This window comes from Melanaphis sacchari, unplaced genomic scaffold, assembly GCF_002803265.2.
Source record: "Melanaphis sacchari strain LSU unplaced genomic scaffold, SCAv2.0 Contig132_pilon_pilon, whole genome shotgun sequence".
NCBI lineage: Eukaryota > Metazoa > Arthropoda > Insecta > Hemiptera > Aphididae > Melanaphis > Melanaphis sacchari.
In genome coordinates, this window is record NW_020270545.1 from 1,257,222 (window position 1) to 1,276,375 (window position 19,154).

General features: G+C 29.2%; 1 protein-coding gene across 1 annotated transcript in view; it reads left to right on the forward strand.

Annotated features, from left to right (window-relative positions):
• Nucleotides 1-2,216: 2,216 nt before the first annotated feature.
• Nucleotides 2,217-19,154, forward strand: part of LOC112591371 (hemicentin-1-like) — a 184,078-nt gene continuing 167,140 nt past the window's right edge. Inside the window, 2 exon segments of the mRNA XM_025335178.1 lie at nucleotides 2,217-2,239; nucleotides 2,404-2,699. Of these exon segments, the coding sequence (XP_025190963.1) occupies nucleotides 2,217-2,239; nucleotides 2,404-2,699 (319 nt within the window).

A 19,154-nucleotide genomic window follows, 5' to 3' on the forward strand; every position in this document is an offset into this window, starting at 1 on the left:
ATATAGTTTATTAAAACTAGTTACATATTTAGATACAATACATGATAAATATATTTTTAAAATTCCATTAAATAAATATATTTCTTATAAAAATGATAAAATAAAATGTTTGAAATTTAAACGAAAATTAAAATTAAACAGTATTATACAGCAGTAATGAAAATATATTATAAACATGGTTGGAACTATTATTTCAGTCCACACATTGTGTACATTATGCATAATAAAATACCAAAAATACATACAAGACCAGATAGAACACGCCATATCTCACATAACTCTAGTTTTTAACTACCTAATAATTCAGAGAAATTGAACACGAAAATCGATGTATATTTAAATGTTTAAAGCAAACAAATAAAGTTAATTAAAAATAAAAACGTAGTGAGTTTGACCCGAAGAAATTACATTGAAAACAACACAAAACTTTAAAAAAAGTTTATAACCAAAAAAAAAAAAAAAACATTAAGGTATACATTAAAACTATAACTTAAAAACCAATATTAGGAAAGTAGCGTCTTTTGATTAGGTATAATAAATCATAAAGTGTAATGTAATCAACTTAAATATAATATTACATAATGTAAGTAAAATATGTCAATATTAGATAATATACACACCACAACGTCGGAATTATGTTAATTTATTTCTTCTTTCCATTGACCAATATTCTTTAGATTAATAAACTGTGTATACATAATTTATGAATACAATACATTAGGAGTCTTTATTTTCAATTTTTTTTATTATTCATTATTTTATAGTCACGCCCTTTAAAATTGTTTAGGTTTTTAAGAAATTAAAATAGGTTCAGTTCAATAGTAATTAGTTAATAGGTACTTAAACTCTTTTATACTCAGATGCTTTTATTCTAAATCGTTCGGATAAAATAATAATTCAGAACGGTAAGACGCATTGAAAATTTTTTATTCTGTAATATAATATATATATGATAAGATTTTGTAATTAAAATTATTATTATTATTATTCTGTAGTTCACAAAAAAATGATTGTAAATACTGACGACAATATTATTCTACTGATATTCGTATATTATGTAGGTTTGTTTTGCATTATACGCCCGTAACCGTAAATAATACAATATTACCATGAAAAACGAATTAAAAAAAAAAAAACACTATTCAATTGTACCGTCGATGGTGGAAAAGATTTGTTGTGATCTACCAACAGTTGGCTGATTAAAAATAATTGGAAATGGCATACCCGTGGTTGTATGGTCACCACGAGTGACTATGAAAACACCGTTGTTGGGCGTTTGTAGTAATCACTTGGGTACAAATGACATTGTGTACAAGTGAAATATTTCTTTGAAAATTATATAATGCAATTTTTTATGTTCAATTAAAAAAAAAAAAGTATATTATTGTAATATGTCTCTTATTAAAATTCAATCTATTTCCAATATAATACAATTTTAATGATTTTGAATGATCTATAATTAAATCCTATATAATGAACTTATTAATGCACGCAATTTTATCTACGACTATCATCTGTATTTCATAGTCATATTATAGCGTATATTTTAAATTTGCGATCAGAATGATTATATATACTTAACGTGACTATATTTTCGCTGTCCCTAAAGAACCCAAAAATATCTTGCTTTGAAAAAATGATCTGTTACATTTTATTCCATTAAAAAAGAACACATATTTTTTTACGACAAACAAAAACATCATATTGATATATATGTTAATTATTACATAAATACATTGATATACATAAACATTTTATACTGTAAACGGTAAATTTCCATAGACCATAAATAAAAATGATACAAAAATAGGTATCAAATTGAAGTAAAAAGTTATTTTGGTTTGTTAAAGTATTAAAACGAAAAGGTTTCCCGCTTAAGTAAAAATAAAAAATATGGATATAAGCTATATATACTACACTATCCATCCAATAGGCTACAAAAATTTCGATTAAAATTTTCAGTTTATGATAGGCATAATTAATATTTTCAAGGAAACAGTAAACAGCAACTTTGCTAAGTAGATTTAAATATGTTTATATTCGTATAAAATGCAAAAATACACTTCTTTGAATAACAGTTATAATCTATTTGTAGATAATGAATAATAAAAATAATATTAAGAAAGAATATAAATATTTAATTCGCTTGTACGGGTTCGGCTTGACTAATCAAATGTTTTATGTACTTTCCTTTGTTATAATTTGATTGTAACAAAATGAATAACACTGATTGTTTCAGGTATTATTTGATACTTAATTTTTCCCGAAAATACATTAATTATTATATATATAATATTCACAATATTTTCTTTTTTTTTTTTTATAAATTATCGTTGACTTACAGAAAAAAAGAACATATAAAAACACAGAACATATGATTGTTTTATTATTTTTACTTGTTAGATTAACTAGTCCATTCTTCTTGAAATGTCGATATATGGTGGCGTTGTATGACAGTTTTAATAGTGCGCCCGACAGCACTACAGTATTTGTTTTTGCTACTCGGGTGTTAATACGTGAATTTTGTATTCCACGAGTAGCAAAGACGATACACAGAGGGTTCTATTCGGTTCACTCTCTGTGTAGGGGCGTTAATACAAATGAATCGTATTCCACATATACGAAGAGGAGAAATGATAGAGGAGGTAGAAATGACTGGAGTGTAACGGTTTGCTATTACGACGGTGAATTACAATTACGTATGCGGTTTACTCGATTATGACGGCAGGAATACACTTTGACTGTGGTAGCTGCTGGAACGAGTATCAAAGTCACAAGGAGTTAATATTAAAATTTCGTATTCCACTTTTTTGGATTTGTTCTCATCTAGCTAACTACAGCGTGGTGGTCCGAATCAATTTCTGTTGTCGATCTGGCCTTTATATTATAGATATCTGTGGCTTCAGTGCTAGTTGACTGTTTTATGCTTGTTTTATTTTTATTTTAATGTGGTAGTCGCGGACAGCGATCTTTATTATCCGTGGTTTTGCGCGCAACGCGTATATGGTAAAGATACTATATTATTATTATCAATGTGATGATTTATTATTGTAACATGATATTGAAAAAAAGTTTATGGACTCTTGTGGTCTGGTCCGCGCATATAATATTTAATAATATAGCCATTACATTAGAAATAGCTAAATAAACAATACAACGAGTGAGACCAGGTCAATGGTGACGAGTTTAGTCGCTTCTCCGAATATACGATTGATATTTATTACTCTTGGGATTTCTTATTGATATACCGGAAATCAGTCGATATTTTCTATATTTTATAACTGGAATTTCCATAATATCATGACAGTGAGTGACATTCTACGGTTTCTACTTTCAGCATTTATTCAGCGTAAAGAAACAACCTGCGCGTGTGCGCACTTTACCACATGCACACAAACCGTTTTTAATACGTTTCCGTAAAATAATATCTAGTCCTTATATTATTATGTGACACATTTACGCGAGAATTTATATAGTACATATTAGAAAATATAACATAGAAAGAACCAAAAGGGTTTCAATGTGCAGGAGCGAATAACAATTTGTCGATAAGGCTGCAGTGCACATCGTGCACAACGCCGGAAACGGTAAAATGGAAGAACGGGCTGGATATTTAATCCTGCGAAACCGTATATAGGAGGACATCAATCATAATTTTCATGAACGACGAGATGTATTAATGATTTTTATATTTCATGGTCTGACAACCGTGTGTTTCGCCCCGTTCAAACTAATACACGCGTGAGATTTCGAAAAAACGAAAATTGATTTCACGGGTCGTTGAAGATGATTATGCGTCGTTTTTTTTTTTATATACATACCTACCCTACTCGATCGTCATATTGTTGCTTTTCGGCTGGGTCGGGAAAAATACAAAAAAATAAAACAAAAGTTATAATTTATAATAATGAACAACTCGTGCGAGGGGGAAAACTGCCTAATAATCGAGAAACCTTTCCTCCAACCGAAACCGAATCGTGATATATTATTACCAGAAGCTCCCAGAACAATCGGCATGTTTTTTTTGTTTAATTGTATGTGTACACATTTTTAAAATTTACGTTATAAATATTTATTACAAAAACTGTTGAATCAGCAGACGTTTATGAATGTTTTTTTCGGTGCAAAAACTGGTCGGGAGATAAAAGGACATGTAATAATCCTATAGTAACTAAAATAAAAGGCTTGAAACATATCTACAGTTAGATACTCAGATTTGTTATCAGTGAATAAAAAAAGTTTCACGTGTTGGCGTTTTATAAATGTATAATAATGAAGGCAATGTCGGTATAAGGTATTTAGTTTGTTCGAAAGATGAGCAGCTTAATATGACTTGATAGCATAATTATAATTGTTTTTATAGAAATTCGATATTATCATCGCAGGCTGTAGAATCTAATGCATGTTATGAATCGTACCAAGTGTCTACCCGCAAAAAAAATATTAAATGAACTGATATCATTATTTTTTTATATGGTAATTACGATCATCAATCTGTACGTTTAGGTTATGTACCTATGCACTATGCATTTAAGATTTTTAACGATATCGTTTCTGCCCTGACACGCGACACCTTACAATAATAACCGTGGTATGCTGAACACGCAACGTAGAATTTGAAATTTTGTAGAAAATCTGAATTATAAAGTATAATTACCTATTAAAATAAGATACCAGGAATATGCACTCACTATATTGGTGCCGCTTTGTTGCCTATTCAGATTGTGATGATATAGATTAGAATCGATAGGGGCATCCTTAGATAGATCTCAAGAAGGTAGCGAATTTATTTTTTAAAACAATAATTAGTGTAAAATTATTTTCAAAATTTTGGGAGAATTAAGTCAATTTTACTACACTAATTTTTATATATAAAAGTGTTTTAAAGGGGGGTAGGATGAATGCCCCTTTATGCTCTTCTCCTTGCAGGGTACGCGCCTGAGCACTGATAATGGTGTGAGAAAGAAGTCCGGAGACTAACATTGTTATAAAAAGATAGTATTAACTTTAGGTCTCATCAAATAGGTACTAGGTATTTGTTTCTAACAATGTTATTACCTGGCAACCTGTCGTATAGGGTTTAGGGAACACGCAGTCCATATTATATTTATCAATGGTTATACAGTACTTATTTATTATTTAAATTAAATAAATATTATGGCATTTGAAATGCGATTTAACTATAATTTTGAGATATCGAAATTATTAACTTTGAAATAGATCATTTCGTTACCTATATATTATGTAAGACGATTATTCCGAGTGACCAGTGAATTCGATCAAATATTCATTAAATAATATTATTATCTGTAACGATACGGACAACGGCAATGATGACAGCCGTTGTTCAACGCCATCTTGACCTTATAATCCGATTTTACGTGTTAAAAAAAAAAAAATAAATAAATAAAAATTATATAAAAAAAAAAAAAAAAAAAAACCGTAACTTTTAAAATACATATTATAATCGTTTCTCATTTTTATCCATTTTTCCGGCCATAGTAGGCTTGCGTTTTCACGAGTGCTATTCGTCTACAGTACGCGCCCACACACACGACGCATTACAAGCCACACGAAAACACAAACACACACTCGCTGCACACTTGTCGCGTTACTACACCTACGACAGCACCACTAGCAGCTGTGAATATACGTATTATGATTATGATACAACGCCATAGACGATAATGATATTATATATATATATATATATATATTTATATGTATATGGGCGTGTGATTATACGCGTATTGGTATTGGTTTATTGTACCGCATATATGGTTTTCGCAAATCCGCGACCGATTGCACTTCTTACTCACCCGGCCCGGTGTATAATTTCACGCCGTTTATCCGACGTCACACCCGGCGAAATTAATTTGCAAATTTCGTCATATGTGCGCGGCATGACCCGCGTCTCGAGTAATCGGCTTACTGGGTTTTATCCCCGGCCGAACAACCGTGCGGAACGCCCCACTTCCCGTCATCTGACCCGTGTCCTCCGAGCACCACACGCACGCGCTGCTTGCAAATTCCTCCGCAATCCACCGGAAACGACGTCCGTCCTTCATCCCGTTACCCTTCCACGCACGTCCGGACGTTATTGCGGTATAATACACGTACGATATAATATACGTCATATCATAATATTATATACTGATGATGCACTATACGCGCGTGTACGGTACGATGACATTGTGAGTTGTTCTTGTTACAATAATAATTATTATTATAATTCCGATCTACAATATTATTATTTGCTTACGTTTAGAAATACTGCGATGACGTTAACACACCGCATAATATGCTTATGTATAGTCGTATAGATAATAGATTTTGTCGTCATGTAGCACATCGTATTACGTCGTATGTCGAACGGCGGTTTAGGCGACGGTGAACCTTATAATATTTTAATATATAGGTTTATGGTAATAATAATATGATATAAGATGACGTTAATATCTCTCTAAACGTCGCCAAACGCGTAGGTTTAAGTGACTACGAGGCAGTGAAAAAAAATGAAAAATGTAACGCACTACCGTTGAACTCAGTCAGAAATCGGATGTTTTATAATTGTATTTCTTGCACGAGGATTTTTTAAGAATTTTAAGAGAATTTTAAGAGTACCGCTGCCGGTGTCGGCGGGACCATGTGATATAGACTTTGATAAATTCTCACGGCTTTCACACAGCTAACTTTTTTATTTCATAATTTTTTACCATATACCTATATATTATGTAAATATTTTCTTTTTCAACGTCCATATCATATTTTGTGTACACTTGTATGGTGGTTTTACATTTACCATCTACCTAATATGTCACGTGTCTACCAAGCATAGGCATAATGTCCGTCATAATATACAGAGTATTATTAATCGTGCATGAGTACACCATGCATAATTCCAACAGCAGACGTACTCAAATTTCCGTGTATAATTATTATTATTATCACCATCTAAGATAATCGTATGAGACTACACTGTTGATGAACTAGCGCCACTGTTAAACTTTCATAGTTGTATGTGTTAATTGTTTTTTGTATACACATAGTCATTGTGTAACGAACAGAATGATTATGATAACAATAAAACAACTCTTATTTCGATATCTCCGCTAGTTTTTTGAAAATCACTCACACGTGTAATGTAAATTACACACTTTTAGTATCACTTCGTTGCTCCCTCAATGCTATACGTAAGTCTCTTCGATACGGTGTTCTCGAGTTTGCAAAAATATTGTAAGCTTCTATCCGACTATAAACTTTAAAAGTTTTATTCGAGGAAAGTTGTTAGATTTTTAATTATCTTAAAAAAGAATTATAAATACAATTGTTCATATTTGAAAAAAAATTATAAAAACAAAAATCATAGTTTTTTATGAGTTTTTGTAAAAATTTTAAACATAAAAATGCTATGAATTGAAATTATTATGTATTTCTAATCATTGTATCACAGCATAAGTTAAAAATCGTGAAATAGGGTTTCTTAATATTAAATATCCCATGATCATGATATTGTGAACTTAATATAATATGATGTATAGAATACCATATAGTTTGACAACGAGGTCACGACCGGCAGCTCAGCCCTATTTAATAAATATATTGCATGTAGGTATGTAGGCATATTATACTGTATACTAGACATATTTTTTTATAACGTTGATTCTATGTATAACGTATATCGCGTTCTGTTCCATATGTTCGACGCATTAAATTATGTTACTTTGTCCGTAATACTTATTCAAATAAAAATTGATCGAAACACGTGGTTTAAGTCCGTTTGGAAATACTTAAATTTCGATTTATTTGGTTTTGAAACACGTGACGAAAAAGAAAAAACACACAACACTTTCAAAAATGACTATATTATTACGTTATATACTCAGAAAATTTTGTAAACGGGCAACGTCGAGAGTATATAATTACATAGAAAAGTAAAACAAAGAATAAAATGTGTACGATCAATTATTTAACTATATTACGGGGTGTACAAGTTATTATTATATAGGTACATTTAATACTTATAAAATATTATATAATAGCATACGCATTACAATATTATAATATTTTTTATGCCAAATAGGGTTTTTTCTGTGCACCACGCCGTTAGTGTAGTATTTAATTACAGTAATTTAAATGTTGAACACGCATTTTGGTGCTTAAAATAAAAAAAAAATAAATAATACAGTACTATACGATACTTTTCCAGCACACAATATTATAGCTCATTACACTGCACGTGTATTTTTTTATTATCATTGAAACACTGTCGCAAAATACGTATATAAGTATATGATCATTGACGGCCAACGTAATGTTTTAGGATTAATCCCAATTCCCTTTCAGTACGAAAGAATCGTTTATTTTTTTTTTTTACAAATCTTGTTATAACTATGATGAACTATGTATTTGTGTTTCGTTTACACATACCGCCGTGATCATACCGCAGGATATTAATTTTACATTAACGTTGTCTAAATTATCATAATGTAGGGGAAAATTAATAACCGCTCGATCAAGTGAGTTTTAAATTCTACACTGCAGTTTTTAATTAAAACTTTGTTATTTAATATCACGACGTCCCAATGTAATATTGACTCTAAATTAATAACGTACATCTATACGATATCATCATGCACTATACGTGTTGCAAGTATATCCGGCTTTATTGTGTTTATTTTATCACAGTGGTGTTTTTCCTTTGAGCATTAATCAATTTTACCGCAACAATAATTAGTATCCAATATGATGTGGGACCATTTTAAGTAATTTTTACGACTGTATACGAAGTATACGAGCATGGCTGCATATATTACATGGGTAATAGTTGCAGGTTTATTTCTAGTACGCCGTAGTACAATTCATATGTATTACATAAAATGTTTAGTTTAACTCAAAACATTAATCATGACATTAATCAAAAAATTAATTACGGCGCGGTAGTAAACATAAAAAAGTTGATTTATTTGAAATTCAGTAATAGTTTCTGTTCTATTATATTATCGAAAATATAGTTTATAAAAAAAAAAGGAAGATAATTATACAAAAATTGGACTGGTTTATTTTTGGTCAATTTCATGAAAATAAGCATAGCTAGTGGAACAAATATAATTGGAAAAAAAATATTAAATCATTTACCAAACTTAAAACACTTATATTTTACTTGTCATTTAATGTTTTTGATTTTTTTTAAATGAGTATGGCTTCTAACAAGAATAAATTGTATTACATGTTTTTTTTTTTTTTTTTTTTGAAATAACAAAAATAATTACTATTATGAAGACAACAATAAAATATTATTCGTAGCATTATGTTTAATGAAAAAAAATGTAAATATTTTTAATATAAGTATAATTTTATTTATCACTTCTTAATTGTCTTAATTAAACCGTTTATCTACATATTTACGGAATAATTACTAATTTTAAAAACACAACAACAATGTGTACATAATTATAATCATGAGTACATTAAAAAAGATAAAACACTAACGTAATAAGATTGTTTTTTTCTCATTAACTCTTTTACTGTAATAATATATATAAATATTGAATGTTAAAATTATTAAATCTAATTATAAAATATGTTTTAAAGTTTTACCAAAGGAAGATGTATAGATAGATATAAAGTTAATGCTTATAATTTTTTCGAATAAAAACAAAAGATAATTCGTGTAACGATCTTAAACTACTAAAAATGTTTTATTACGGAATTAAACTTTTAAAAATCATTAATGGTGTTTTCTTGGTAGAAAAGGTTTTTTTTTTATTTAAGTGTGCTGCAATACACTATAATATAATAATGGCGCTTGATAAATTAACAGATAGTAGAATCTGAAACTTATTAAAGTTGTTCAGCATAACAAAATGTCATGTTTATTTATATATTGTAATGCATAAGTAAGCGTAAGGTTACTAAAGGGATATTATAAAAAAAAAAAAAAAAATTAGGTAGTTGTAAAAATAAATGACCACTTTGAAAACGATATTTACTTGATGTTAACGGATTTCAAAAAACGTGACGTTACAAATTTAAAATCATTTTTATTCGAGCAATTCAGTTTTTGGTGCACGTATAATATATAATAATGTGCTATAATCGCCTGCAAAGTCGTTTAAGTATAACGTGGAATATCGCATTCGCACATCGTAAACAAAACGTGTTGAAAATGGAATAAATGAAACGGTGTTCGATTATATCACCGGAACGGGCATGACGCGAATAACAACAAAATAACATACCGTGTGCAGTAAATACCATTATAATAATATCGTGAGTTATAACATTATGTAATGGGTAAAACGATCGAAATAAAACATTGCAGACCGCAATATCTTCGTCGACAGTGTCTTCGAAAATCAAGAAAAATACACGCGAAGTTAAAAAAAAAAAAAAATGCATATAGGTGTAGGCAGATACACAAAACAGCAGTCAGACGACGAGTTTGATCGCAATGGAATAATTTTGGATTTTATTTTTCTGGAAACAGCGTCGTCTGCGTACTGGCTATATCGCGTGACATTTACTGCCTATATAATGGTCGGTGAGAGGGTTGTGGTGACGGCGTCGGCGGGTGAAAGTGTCTGATAACAAATCGGCCGTTATAAATATCACTTCCTAGCGGCAACAACAGCAACAGAAATAGCACCCGGAGGGGATTTACGGACATATTTATTTTTCTACGGTAAAAGAGCTTCATGTGGTGGCTGTGGCGACCGAAGAGCAGTGGCGGGCGAGAAGAGTACAGTGTACAATGGGACGCGACGGTCGGAAAACGTAATTTCCTTTATTGCCCATAGCCATTTCCCTAACGATATTAGGCCGCCACTGCCACGCCACTTCCATTACTGCTGCCACTGTACTGTATACAGCGTTTCTGATGCTGTTATACACTGTGCGTATACTCTATTAGAAGAGAAGAGAGAGAAACGGTGGCGGAGATAGTCGGCGGGAAATCGAGGAGGTACGGGATTTGACTGGATGGGCAAAAAGCGACTATATATAATATAAAATAGTAGTTATTCTATAGTAGGTACTATTTCCGTGCAGTAGTTTGTGTTAGCGGTGCATATACTTTGTTCATGCACGCGCGTATGTGTGTGCGTGTGTGTGTTGTTTTTGACCTCGTTTCATTGTAAACAGATCAGAACGAAAAAAATAAACGACACTGGCAAAGAGAGAAAAAATAACACATGCACACTACCGTAATATTGCCGTTGAACGTGAAATGAAAAATGTTTCCGTTGCTCTCACTCCCCGCCAGTATATGTATAAAGCTAAAAGTCATTCCGCGCCAACTCTATATAGATGCGGCTGCGTCGTATGCGCACACGTCTCGCGATTCCCGAACATTTCAAAATATTATCATACCAGCGTATACAGGTAACGATTATTTTTAACACACCGCGCAATGGGACTCGTTCGCAAATTGATAATCGCAAGCGTATGATTACATAAATTCATATTGTATTGTGTTGAAAATCCCATGCTCCGCACAATGGTGTTACGTATAGGTAACAAATTATTTACCATCACCACTACCAACGATTGTTATAGTATACTCGCACGTTATCGAAATTAAGTGTGTTGTTTTGTTATTTTATCCACATTTACATTTACATTCAAGTATATTATAATCATAATTCGTCGTTTTAAATTTTGTGTTGAACGTGATAATAATAACTATAATAAAAAATATGTAAATCAGGGCCAATAGTTCAACAAATTTAAGAAATAAAATAGTAGCTCACGTAGGACTCGAAAAGTTTCATACAAACTCGATCATCGTTAATCTCAAAATAATATTATCTTAATATTGATTATAATGAAAGTATGGACTATTAGTTATCTGTATGTCGGCGTGTGTGGTCGTTAGTCGTTAATTGGTCTTATTGTGGCAATCGGTTAGCCTGCAGTTATAAAAAGCAAATACGACGGGAAATAAAGAAAATCCTTAATCGCTATTGGTCAATATGCATTTTAAAATAATTCAATTATATATATTAAATTGTCAACAAAAAATAAAACCCTGTCTGAAATGTTATACTTTAATAATACATTGTATGGACTATATTGTATTCTACGTAAATGCTAAATTAATATTTACTTGATTGTATGTTAAAAGAAAAATAGTATTTGTTGTTTTCATTACAATATGTGTGTTTAAATAATGTACACTTTTGTAATAATGTATGGTTGATTTGTAATAATAAAAATATTACAATATCAAGATACATAAACTAAATTTAATTTAGAGACAACCACTGAAAAAAAAAAACAATTTGAGAGAAGAATACCGATTTTTAATGTTTAATAATATTAATACATTATTAGAATTTTTTGTAAACACCTCCCCACCTAATCTTAAAAAAATTAGATTACTTTATCACAGAATTATAAAAAAAAAAAAAAAATGAAAATTTTCTTGTTTACATTAAAAATATATTTGCTAGAAAACAATGTGGTATTACGTACCTAATAGGAAAACATATAAACAACGATTGGTCAATGCGTGGTAGTGATTTTGTATGGCCGGTACACAATGTGTAATATGTATCGACGAACACAGTACAAGCGGTTTTACTTCCGTACGATATGTTGGAAAAACCACAAAACAACGGTGACGGCGATAGTCCCCGGATATTAATCTCAATAGTGTTATATTTATGTGGACAAACAACTTCGCTGTTGGCGGTTTTCCGTGTTCCGGAAAGTCGGAAGCGCGCAGCATCAGTCTCGAAGCGAACCTGACTTGCAATTTACGGAAAATATTATCTCTAAAGAGCTTCGTGTCCCGTGTTAATTGTTTACCGATCCCGAGCACATCATATATGCATCGAAAGTACCACAAGAAAAGAAATGCGAAATCGACAAAGACAAAACACTTGTGTGACAGCGGTCTGTCGTCGTGTTTGTATCTCGCTTCGGTATATTTTGTACACTCGACACTACTTACCGATTAACAGATGGAGAGAGACCTCCTACGGTATCTTATAGAGCTTTGTAACGGCTGCAGTTAACAGAAGAAAGTCTTTGAAGGTTGTATCGGCAACACGGCTAGTGATTACTGAATTGTATTGCTCTTTATATACATTCCCTGCGAACTGAGCTAGAAATAGCTGGATGACGATATCGACGTTTCAAAGATAATTTGTATGGTATAACCACTATTAATAATGATATTTTACCACAAATACTACCAGTATAACAATTTGCACTGTCACATAAAAACAATGTTACATATCATATTACATAATATCGGCAACAAACAATACCCGCTATGGTAAATTTCATTTCGCGTTTCGTCTGATATAAGACAAGTTAAAGTATTTTAAAAAGTGTGTATTAAATGATGTTAGCATGTAGACGTGTCACCAGTATAATACAGCTGAAGATATTTAAAGATTCTTAACCTTTTTTAACTCGTTATTTCGATTCATTTGACTTAAGTTAAAATCTATATTCCTATTTTAATACGTTAAAAATATTTATTTTATAATCTAAAAACTATGTAAAACTTGTTGTAGAAATAATATGAAAATAAAATAATAATAAGAATCGCATGTATACATTTTTTAGGATAACTTCATATTATGAATTAATTTTTGATTTCTAACTCTAAAATATATATAGTATTATATTGACTACCCAAGAAAAAATTAATTTAGTCCATAACTAATTTTATTTTAAAAACTTGTTAGAATGCTAATTATAAATATTTAATTTTTTTATTCCACAAACTATTTATAATTAGTTCTTAGGGAATTATCGTATTCTCGTTTCTTAATATTTTCGTTTAGCAATACAACTTAATGTTTTAGGAATTTTTGTTTTAACTATTAGGTATAGCAATGTTTAAGTCAATACTAATATAAAATTAACAAATCAATATATGTCTAACACTATTTAGTGATAAAAATTATCAATAACCAATAAATTAATGAATTCCGAATATTAAACCTAATATTTTAATTAGTATTTCTAATTTATATTGAGTATTGACCATAGTCACGATAGATGGTAAAACAGTTGTAACAGATTTCGAAATGTATAACGATACTCAATACACCCATTTTTCGTCACTGGATTAGTTGATTGGTGGATTTTGTTTTAATATTTACAAAGTATTCATTGTTCCTAGGAATTTTGTTTACTGTTTATATTGCTAAAATTACGGTTACAGTCCATAATTTAATTAATGAAAAGTTGGAGATCAGTTTCTTTTTAAATTAGGTATGCTGAAATTTAAAATGTCTCGAGTAAAAATAACACATATATAGGTTAATCGACCTATAAATCTAATATTTTTCTATTCTTACTCATTTATAAATTATTATGATTGTTGTTTTATGAATGTCTTTAAAAAATGCATAATTATACACATTTTTATATTTTATAGTTTAATATTATGTTTTTATGATATATATATATATATATATATATATATATATATATATATATATATAATATACATATGATCATTTTATACCCAACAGCTCGCATAAATAATTATAATGATTTATAGAAGCAAAAAATACAATTTGTTTAACGTAAAATGATACTTCATTCATAAAAAATCTCCCAATTAGAAACAATCTAATTAAACTTGATTGTTCTATTTATTCAAAAAAGATTTTTTTAATATTAAATTATTTTGACTGTTCTAAAACTATTTTTATTTTTTTTTTAATACTCATGAAATGATTCTCTTTAAAGTTGTGATTATAAGTCGTACGTTACTTTATTCTTTGTCATTTATAATATGTACGTATATTAATTTATTTTCTAAGCTTATTCATAACTTAATTTATATGAAATATCAATAATATATTTCAAATGTATGTATTAGTAACTGTGGACATATTCATTTATTTCAAACTGTTATTTTTACATACCGGTAAAAAAATATAATAATAAAAATATAGTAATAAAAGTTTAATATACTTTATTAATTGTGTATACAATATTTATATATTAAATGTTATAAAAATAATGTTATTTTTACATTTTTTACACAATGGGTGTTTCAATAGTAAAATGGTCACGTGATGTTGAATAATAAAAATAAATTGGTTACGAACTGAAATTTTTAAACATTAAACTGCACATAAACGTTACATGGGTTATTGAATCCATCACGTGACCATGTCGGTTTAGGCTGAAATACTTTTTTTTTATTATTTTTTTTTTTTTTTTTTGTAATTTACCTGAAGAATATAAAGTACACAATTACATAATTATCTGATTATTTTAAACCAGAAATATAATGTTATGATAAACGAATATAAATATTTTCCATAACATAAAATGATAATATTTTTTTTACCATTGGACAATAATGACGGTTTTAAATTCCATCAAGTGGTTTGTATTTAAAATAGCGATCAGTGGCTGATTAAAACACAAGCCATGCTAATTTTGAATCTTTCTGCAGGCAATAATTACGAGTAACAATAATTCTTGTTTTGTTTCTATTGATAAAAGTACAAAACATATTTATTTGGTTTGTTTTTATTTCTAATTTATTGGTTTAACTTAATGAAATAAAAAAGTTATTATAACTTATTTGATTTTGGCTGAGTTATAAATATTCATTGAGACTTAAAAAAAAAAAAAAAACAGTATTTGGAATTTAAATAAGTTCTATGGGTAAATAAAAAACAGTGATAGTGTAACAGTTATGTTACATGAAATATTTATATAAATATTAAATATACTTTTATTAATTAATATATATATGTTACAGGTAAAGTAGACTATCAGGCAATGTTTACATTACCCGAGCATTATAGTACTGCCTAATTATTATGAGCAATGTAGGCAAAATTATACTTTTCCCGGGCTATATTGAATTGCTTAGTCTGAATTGGGCAATATATAAATCATTTGCTTGAATTATTAAATTTACAACTGACTCTGTTCTTACAGCAATTATTTTATTTAGTCTATTATCTATTTTTCCTTCAATCAATGTGTCATCATCTTTATAATGATGTCCAGTATTCATAGATGTTATAGCCTAAATCTTCTTCAGTTTTTAATTTATTAATTATTGATATTGGATGTACAATAATGATGTAAAATTATCGTTTAAACCAATTTTTGCACTACATCTAAACATTACTTCTATATTCTCATACTAATTACTTTATAAAATATACATGTAAAAGTGCGTTTATAATTCTAAAAATATAATACGTACTAAATTTACTGAAACATAGTACATATCCTACTTACTATATCTACTCTTCCTTAACTATTTAACACATTAAACAAAAAAAAAAGTATTCAAATGGAAAGTTTTGTTTATAGCTCAAGTTACAATGCCCAATTTAGTACGAGCAAAGTTATTTGGACCGGTCAAAGTACAACTCGGCATGGAAAAAATAGTATTTTTAATATATAATGTATTACATTGGACAGGCCAATGTAAAACATTTCCCGATAGTCTACTTTGCCCATAACATATATATAATATTATGTGCAATTCATCTACATACGCTCATTCTGCGTGTACAACAATGTTGTTTTGAAATAGTATGTTATGTACTTAAAAAGGTTTATGGTTAATATTATACTTACCATAAAAAAACAAAAAAATAATTGGTAATAATATCCACAAAAATATATCCAGGAAAAAAATTTAAAGTACAAAAATTATCAAAGCTATTATTACTTTTATAAATAAAAATAAAAATGTTGAAATGAGCATACATATTCGGTTTAACATACATAGTTTAAAAAATCATATTGTTTGTCGTTGTGTAAAATAAATATAACATTTTAGTAACAAATTGTTATCTAGACTAATAAGAACGGTTAGTTCTACGAGATCACCAACACGAGAGATAACGTCACGACAATGTAATACAGCACTAGACTCTAACTAAAACATAGTCATTCATTAATATAAAACGTATCCAACATGGTTTGCGAGTTAGAATATTGTTGTCTTGAAAATATATTCGTGAAAATCCGCATCTGATCAGTCTGTACTGCGGAAGTGGCTGTACACAAAATTTGATTTTATGATTAAATAATATTATTTAAGCGGTCAGTATTAAATTTCAAAGCGAAAGCGTTCCGTGTTCTTTTTGCTGATTATTATAACGCGCCCCGCAGTTATTTTCTACTCGTCCGGTGAACCGTTCAATGTGAATTAATCGTTTTACTTTTTATGTACCGGTTGACTGACATTGTGATAGTAATTAAAAAAAAAAAAGAAAAAAATACACTAATGAGAACAAATTGCTTTTTACGCTAACGCGTGTAAATATGTCTGAACAAAATTGTTTTCTCTACAATTTTTGTAAAAAAAAATAAAAATGAATTGCCCCTTTATGTTATTAGATTATTATTGGACGCAGTTCAGTTTTTTTATTTTTTATTTTTACCGAACTGCGTAGGCAATTAGGCTTTACATGGTTGAACTGTCTCAGAATCACAATAGCAATCACGTTTTATGTATTAAATTAAAGACCGTCATTTAAATTCATAGATAAACCATAGTCAAATATATACTAAATCTTATTCTTTATTATTAAATTGTATAATGTCCTGTTTGTAAGTAATTTTCGTCCAAGAAAACTGAACAAATTTATTTTATTCAATGAACGGTGTAATCAAACATCTTCATGAGTAGTAATTTTGAGATTATAATATAATAATTGTATTCATAACAAAGTACTAAGTAGTAGTTACAAAGTTGTGTATACACAAAAAATATAATAACATTGTATATGTGCAGTATAATAAATGTTTTCATTTGATTTTGTAAATTTAATAAGATATATATTTATGACATTTATGCATAATCATATCTAAATTTTTAATAGATTTAAATGCTAATTGATTCAAAAATCCGATTTAAATTGTAAATATTATATTAAGAAACAATACAACTACCGTAATAATATTTTCTATGTTTTATAGTTGTTTCACCATTTACTTGTAATACATATATTTATATATATTCGATAAAAACTTTTATATTTTACTAAAAAAAAAAAATATAATAATAATATTTGTTAAATTATTTATCAAATATTTTCTGAATTTCAAAGTGATAAATGAAATAAATAAATAAAATAAAGTATTTTTTATTAATCTAATCCCAATTTTGCTCTTGCAACTATTTTTGTGCTGCATGCAAACAAATTTAGAATTTTAATCTGATGATTGTAAAAAAAAAAAAAAAAAATACTAACCACAATTATAATTAGTTTTTATCAACCATTCATTTTTTCTTGCTTAATTACTGTTTGAACCGAAAACCATGTTGAACGTGTCAGCCGCGCATAACGTTTTTATTCGTAAACCATCTGCGTGGGCAAATTGAAGGAGCGAACAATTTACGAAGTGCTATACCGCACACGACGGGCTCCGTATTGTATAACACGAATCGTGTGCTTGGCGTGTGCTGTACTATGAGGTGGAAAAAAAAAAAACATCAAAAAACTTCGACACGTTTATACGCGCACAATAGCCTCACGCACACAAACACGTCGTTGTTGTTATTGTTTTATTATTATTATTATTACAGTTTAATGATAAATCGTTCGAATGTTATTGGGCGTAATTAAATCTTATATAGGCGCTTAATAAATTCCTTTCGCCCACGGTTTCGCGACCAACATTTTGCGAACCACTGCCTAAAAGTTATTGACGTTTAACGCAATGTTATGATGTGTATATGAGTTGTGACAACCTTGTCTGTGTTTAAATGTAATATGTAAGTTAGATTCATCTAACTGGCAGCGTAATTATTAATATGTATAGGTACCGACGTACTATGTTATTGTGGATGTCTGCGATTGTTGAATGTTGACGGTAACGAGTGATTATCGTCATACACTTAAACCACTGGTTAATGTTGACATATTGATTAAACTGATACTGTTTGTACAACGCACAACACTATTGAATGTCGACATTTACATAGCAGTATTTGTGAATGTTGGTGATATCGATTTTGTTTTACTTGATTATGATTATGGGATTATGGGAAACTCACAATTTCAGCAACCTTTATAGAATATCGATATATTCTAAATAAAGGCCTCGTTTGGTATAGCTATACTGCATTTTAGTACACTACTTTCATTAATCGTAGTTATATTATATTGTGTGCGATTGATTTTTACAATGAAAAATTA